The 6,980-nt window shown below is 45.0% G+C and overlaps 1 protein-coding gene across 3 annotated transcripts in view; it reads right to left on the reverse strand.

The window, feature by feature from the left end:
• Positions 1 to 3,331: 3,331 nt before the first annotated feature.
• Positions 3,332 to 6,980, reverse strand: part of sh2b3 (SH2B adaptor protein 3) — a 32,923-nt gene continuing 29,274 nt past the window's right edge. For all 3 annotated transcript variants that reach the window (XM_076271010.1, XM_076271009.1, XM_076271008.1), the window contains 2 exons: positions 5,504 to 5,675; positions 3,332 to 4,483 (listed from right to left, as the gene is read on the reverse strand). In XM_076271010.1, coding sequence (XP_076127125.1) covers positions 4,080 to 4,483; positions 5,504 to 5,675 — 576 coding nt within the window. In that variant the 3' untranslated portion in view covers positions 3,332 to 4,079. The remainder of the gene's footprint in view (positions 4,484 to 5,503; positions 5,676 to 6,980) is intronic.

Raw genomic sequence — 6,980 nt, forward strand, 5'->3', positions numbered from 1 at the left:
GTCCTGACGTAGGCATGATGTCATGCACGTTACTTCCACTTGAGTACATCAGGTACCTGAGACTGCTTTACTTCCACAGTTGTCTGTTGTTTTTGTTACATATGTTTGGCATACATGGATATACAAGCTTAACCTTAAATATTTCTTCTAGAATAACTACTCTAGCAGGTCGTTTTCTTCCTAAGGGTAATGTTTTTAGCTGAAGTCCATCTGCTATAAATGGTTTAGTCCACAGAGACACTGCAATGTAACAGCTCTTTCAAATTCTTAAAGCAAGAAGGACAATTCAACAGTGGCCAGGCAACATACTCAAGATAAACTGTCATATTCAGTTGGAAATGGAAAGTCAGTGTGATGGGCATTACAACGTTTAGCGTTTAACTTTCTTCTTCAATTTAAATGTACACCCAATCAAGAACAACTTCCTGCACACTATCAATGGGAGTAATGTTTTCAACTTTTCATAGAAAACATTAAGTTTGGCATGGTCTTATAATTTCAAGCCACACAACATAACATCATACGACATTCCCTCCCTCACAAGAGAACATCTCAGAGGTATTTCAAGTAGGCTACGAGGTTTAGTTACAAATACTGGTAAATTGGTAAAGTAAACCTCCTAATAGAAGGATGCTGTGGCTTTTTGCTAGGAGGATGAGGATCTACCACCAAGTTAACTTACTCAGGTTTTGTCACTAAACCACATACTTAGAATATCCCCCTGGTGTTTACCTTGATGTTGTGGGATAGAAATATAAAATTCACAGTAGCCTTAAATACATGCTGAATGACTGAATTGGGTTATGTAATCAGAAAACTCAGGCAGGAAATGTCAATGCCTCAAAATGATATCCTATATTTTCACCCACAAGAGGTCAGCATTGACCTTGTTTGATAAGATCAGACACTTTCAGGTCTTCAGCAACCACTCATTGGACCGATTTCAGTTTTAGCAATAACATTTATTTTTTTAAAAATCATAAAAAATGAAGCACAAATATACAGTTGGTATAATTTAAATGCATAGAACTACATGAAAAGTAAGATTGAAATATAACTAATAGGTTTAACAGGAAGATGTTTTCTGGTTAAATAAGCTAAGAGGGTACAGGGGCCCTAAAGGGACATGGTGGGAATTTATTCTCACTATGGAGGGAATACGTTTTTTTGAGCTCCTATTGAGTTCCCTCACAATAGTTTTGCGTTCTCTCGCAATACGTTTTGTGTTCCCTCACAAAGACAAAAGTATAGCAAGGGAATGCAAAACTATTGCTAAGGAACGCAAAGGTATTGCAAGGGAATGCCAAGCAGGGAATGCAAATCTATTGCGAGGGAATGCAAAAGACAACTCAAAAGTTGCTCAAAAAATAAATTCCACCCTTATATACAAATTTTCCACCATGACCCTTCGGGTGCTCTGTGGGAGGGTGAGCAGGACAAGAGGATTTTACAGTGGTCTTCTAGAATCAACAGTATAGAGAAGGTATACATTCATTGTGTTTGACCTTTCAGGGAGACTGGCTTTCAGACTTAGAGAGCGAGAGTAGAACTCCACCAAGGGACACTTCTTTGACAAGATGACAAGACAGCTCCAAAGAAGCATCAGTAATGAATACTGAAGTGAATCTGTTCCTGGACATTAATGTCAATAATAAGACACTGTGGAGGTGATGGGTCATTATTCTCTGTACAAATTCTCTTCATAAAAACACCATGACCAATGGGCTTTTTTTTTTTAGGATAAAAAAATAAGTGTTTTGTTTTTGATAGAAGAGACATTCTGGGTCTATTGCAGCGTGTGCTGGAATGCTAATGCTGCCAACATATCTGGATGTGAGAGTGGGTTCTTAAGTGCAGCGTTCCAACATTGCAACGGACCCTTTGTGTCAAAAAAATAAAGGAAAAAAATATATATATATGAATGTGATGAATGCTGATTCACCGGTTTCCCACTTCAAAGTGTGGGTCCATGGTGCTGAGCAATCTGGAAATTTTATGAACGAGGTAGTAATACACCGGTACAGTTTGCATTTCTATTTCTGTAACAGCTGCAAACACATGTTAATGCAAAAAATAGACTGGGGCTTTGCAAGTGATTCACACAACGTGCTAGTCCAAAGACAGGGGCAAAAGGCGCACGCGGTCTGAACAGAGGAGTCTCAATACAGTACTCCTCTATTTTGGCTGTACTACACGGCCATGCAGTGCTGCTGGTGTGGCAATGGTGCAAAAGTTCCAAGATAATTCACCACACAATGCTTAAAATAAAAAAAATAAAAAATTAGCAAGAACAAATTTATATTTAAGTTTGTAGGAGTGGCAGGGGTCACAAAGACTACCGTTGCATTTTTTTTTGTGTGTGCACAAGACAAAAGCTCTCTTAACAGCAAGAGATGGGGAGGAATGCCACTTATGTGCTTTTGGCTGTGCGTAGTTTATTATAGCAGATTTAAGAGTCAATAAAAAGCATTCTGCTTAAGGTATTTGATCTACAACAGCTTAATCAGATTTGGAGCCAACTATGGCAGAAGATCAATGTGCATGAAAAAACCCATGGGTTAAAACCCATGGGTCATAATACCAGACGGAGGGAAGTGAAACGTGACGAGGCACGTTGGCTTTCTTCCTACTGGATGGGCCCAACAAATAATAAGAGTCAATCTTGTTAAGGCATTAACTGCGCTCGTCTGTGTGAACTATTTCTTCGAAACGTTCTGATATTTAAAACAGAAACATTTTAACAAAACTTTGACATTGGCACAATATTTGTTGCCCGTGATGTGTATGGATTTGTTTGTACATTTCTCAGCTATGTTAGTGTTAAGCGACAGACAGACAGACATTTACTGTTAATATGAGAATGGAAGACAACTAGTGCTTGAACACTGAAGCAACATTTTGGTTAGGCTATACGAAAGAAGAATGTTTAAATCAACAATAAACCAAAACAGTAGCTTACATGAACTATGGAGTCTGGATGTGATGGCATTTGTTCAATACTCTAACACGTAAACCATCTAAATATTTCAAATATACATCAATTTTAATGGGTATAATGGTGTATAATTGTTCAAAGCTGACAGGTTTTGATTACCCTGGAGAGCCTGAAATTGGGAAGCATGAGCGCACCTCTAGGTGGCGCTACAGGCCCATACTGTTCCTGCTTGTTTGGATATTAATGCTTATTGCTATTAGCTGTGCCATCTTGCAATAATCATTTGCAGATATAATAATCCCTGAACTGACCCATGCTAATGACATTTTGTTATTGCTTGAATGAACTTCAAAAAGAGTATGCCTCTATTTTTTTTTGGTATGCATTTGTGTGTGTGTGTGTGTGTGTGTGTGTGTGTGTGTGTGTGTGTGTGTGTGTGTGTGTGTTTGTGTGTCAGAGGAGTTGGATTATTGAAGACTGTGGGACTCTCATCTGTGTCAGGCCTCGAGGCCTCACTCTATTTCCACGTCCTCAGAATGCAAGCACATCCCTTGCTGTCTTGCAGTGAAATTATAGCATTGGCAAAGATCGACTGCAATAGTAAAAAAAAAAAAAAAAAAAAAGAAATACATTCATGGAGGACACGCAAATGTCAATATGAGACGCAGGTGGAATCCTGAGTCAAGTCTGGCAATCGCTCACTCAAACACTGCATACACATCGCACACAAACACGTGTATGCACTCAAAAACACACACACACACACACACCAATGGTGTGCATCTACTTTTGTGTGTCAACAGAGCCTACGCCACAACAGTGTGGTGCGCTGCTCAAGTCTCATGGCGCCCGCTCCACGCTCAGTAGCTCCCCGTCAGTTGGGAGGGGAACTGACCGCCGAGGGGTCCCTTGCATCCCCCTTTGTCTGTGGTACTGTGTGTTGATGCCTCACCAGAGACATCCTGTTAAGGGGCCAAGGGGCAATGCGCCTTGGCCTTTTTGCCACCACCGCAACACCCCCACCTTCTCTCTTTCAACTCCACTCTACTCGTGCTAGGGTGTAGATGGTGTGGCTTTGATGTATGTGGTGGGGGGGGTGAGAACGAACTCGACGTGCTGTGAATGCCTTTCCACGGTTTGGCCCTCAAAGGAACATGTACTGGTTGTCGATGGCCCGCTTGTGGCTCCTGCTCGGGGGCTCCAGTTCGTAGTCCGAGTCCCGCTGGGGCAGCAGGGGGGGCAGGGGGTTGGGGTGGCGCTGGAGCATCGGCCGCCGGCCCACCGACTCGCTCCGCCGGAGGGGTGGCGGGGCTGGCCGGTCGGGGAGGGCCGGGGGCCGCTGCGGGAGTGAGGGGTGCTGGTGCTGCTGGTGGTGCTGGTGGTGGTGGTGCGGGGACGTCCCCGACGGAGCCAGGCCGGACGTGGGGGAGAGGGAGTTGGCCGAGGGGGAGAGGCAGGAGCGGCTGGGCGGCGTGCAGAGCGCCAAGCTGGGCTCCGAGCTCCAGCGGTGCAGGGAGAAGGGCACCAGCACGGCCGGGGAGTTCTGACCTGTGGGCGGATGGAACGCACACGCACACACACACACAGACACACACACAGACACACACACGCACACGCGCACACCCACACACACACACACACACACACACACACACACACATAAGAGACAGGGTTTAAGTGATAAGGCAGGTGTGCCGTTTGTGTGTGTGTATCGGTGAAATGTGTGTGTGCACGAGATATTACTATAAGAATAGATAACATAGATAACAATAGGGAGCGAGAGCCAAGAGTGCACAGGTTGTGCAATTGTGTGTGTTTTTGAGTGTGTGTGTGTGTGTGTGTGTATGCGTGTTCTGCATGAATTCTCAGAAGTGCTCAGTTGCTGTCTCGACCACATGACAGAAGTGGGAATCCTGCCCTTGCCGTCAGTCTAGCCCTACTCTGTCACAGACCATCTGTTCGAGAGTCTCTCAGACACACACACACACACACACACACACGAACACACACACACACACACACACGAACACACACGAACACACACGAACACACACGAACGAACACGAACGAACACACACACACACACACACACACACACGAACACTTCAGAAAACAACGGAAGCGCCCCATTCCAGTTCTCATGAACAGCCCTACATATCTGTAGTTTCACTTTCAGCCATCAGGTTCACCGGATAGGTGACACAATCTGACACAATCTGTGCTGTTAGCCTAGATATGGGCTCTTGGGGCTCTGGGATCTGTGCATTTGTTGTAGCCTTTTAAAGACTGTGGCATTATACAATATATGGAAATGAGGGGTGTATACGAGTGTAGTGGCAGTACATCGTATACACACCCACATGAGTACCTTTATCTTTTGTGACTTTGAGCACCTGAGGCATGCTCTATGTGTGTGTGTGTGTGTGTGTGTAAAAAGATCCGTAAATGGCATGTGCGCGTGTGTGTGTGTGTGTGTGTGTGTGTGTGTAAAAAGATCCGTAAATGGCATGTGTGTGTTTGTGTGTAACTAGATCCGTAAATGGCATGTGCGCCTGTGTGTGAGTGTACCTGCTGAGGTGGCACTGGCCACTACGTAGCTGGACAGCGTGACGTCGCAGGCGGCCCCACACTCCAGGGGGATGGGGTAGAGGCGGAAGTGACTGAGCATGTCCATGACGGAGGGGAAGCGCAGATGCTGCACGCGACACTGACCCCACTCCGTCAGCGACAGGCGCAGGTGCTGCGGAGAGGAAGGAGGGAAAGGAGAGTGAGTGAGAGAAAGCGAGAGAGAGAGAGAGACGGAAAGAGGGAGAGAACGGGACAGAAGAGTGGTGACAGGCACCAAATGCCGTATCTCGCAACTGTAGCAAAAGTGGGACAACGTTTTCTGAGGCGCCCGGCGAGTTCACTTAAGGGGGTTTTCCCTGGCCTCTGCTGCAACTTTTCACCAAATTTCATGTGAATTGGCCTGTGCAGTTTTTGCATAATCCTGCTCACAGACAGACCACACAAAAACACATAGACTCTGTGGTGGAGGCAATAATGAAGGAGTGAGCAGGAAAGAGAGAGAGTGAGTGGGTGGAGGGGTGGTGGAAGGAGAGGTTACAGAGGACATTTCACCGAGAGGTAAGACAGGAAATGACTTCTCTAAACATTGCCGGATTAAACTATGCAAACCACGCATCCCAAGTGGGTCCCAGTACTGCGGCGGTGCTTGAGCTCCTTCAACCGGGGGAGCGCGGTGCCGACAACACCAAGGTCACTCTGTAGGTGCAGGTCCATGGGACCATGAGCACTTCTCCATGTGTGCCTCTAGAGTGCTTTTCAATGCATCTGATATATATGTTGATATGTGTACAACTACGAATCCTTGAATATTTGGTAGAGTCTCAGGTGTTTTTTCAGGTGTTTTTTCTTTAGGTCAAGTTGTCCGAAAGTTGTGGACTAAGAGGTAAGACAAGCTTATAAGCAGTTGGTTTCTGATGTATAAAAGGGTGATTAATGAACCCGATGCTGGAAAAAAAAAGTGTTCACGTAAGCACATGCTAGAAAAACAAGGGAGGGGGACATGAAATATATGTAATTATCTGTGTCCTAGTGATGTGTCCCTGTCTTCAGGTTTTCATAAAATACGGCTGGAGTGGACTGTGCAGTTGCAGGATGGCCGCAGGGGCAGAGGGAGAGTTTGTGTTGTCTCATCCGGTCAGATTTATGTTGTGTTTTGTTTTGCCAGAAAGGATGTATTTGAGGATCTGGAGGCCTAGGCCGGAGTACTGTTAAATCTTCTTCAGATCTGGAAGGAGATAGCATGTCCAAACTAATGGAACCCCATTCAGTTCAACTTGGGACAAATGAAAATGTATGCTACACTGAAAGTCTAGTAAATGAATGTGCAGCCAGTTGTAAAATAGCAACTGTTTTTGAGATATAATTCATCCACAATTCTGCCAAAAAGTTGTCGCTGTTTGAGCTCAACAGCCAATCAAACTACAACCCTTCTTTCCGTGCTCCTAACGTAACGTGTTCATTGGCTGGGATCATTTAT

Source organism: Alosa pseudoharengus, unplaced genomic scaffold (assembly GCF_046254945.1).
Source record: "Alosa pseudoharengus isolate Yale_2024_CS ecotype anadromous, Long Island Sound unplaced genomic scaffold, YU_APseudo_1.1 YU_APseudo_1.1_scf_6, whole genome shotgun sequence".
NCBI lineage: Eukaryota > Metazoa > Chordata > Actinopteri > Clupeiformes > Clupeidae > Alosa > Alosa pseudoharengus.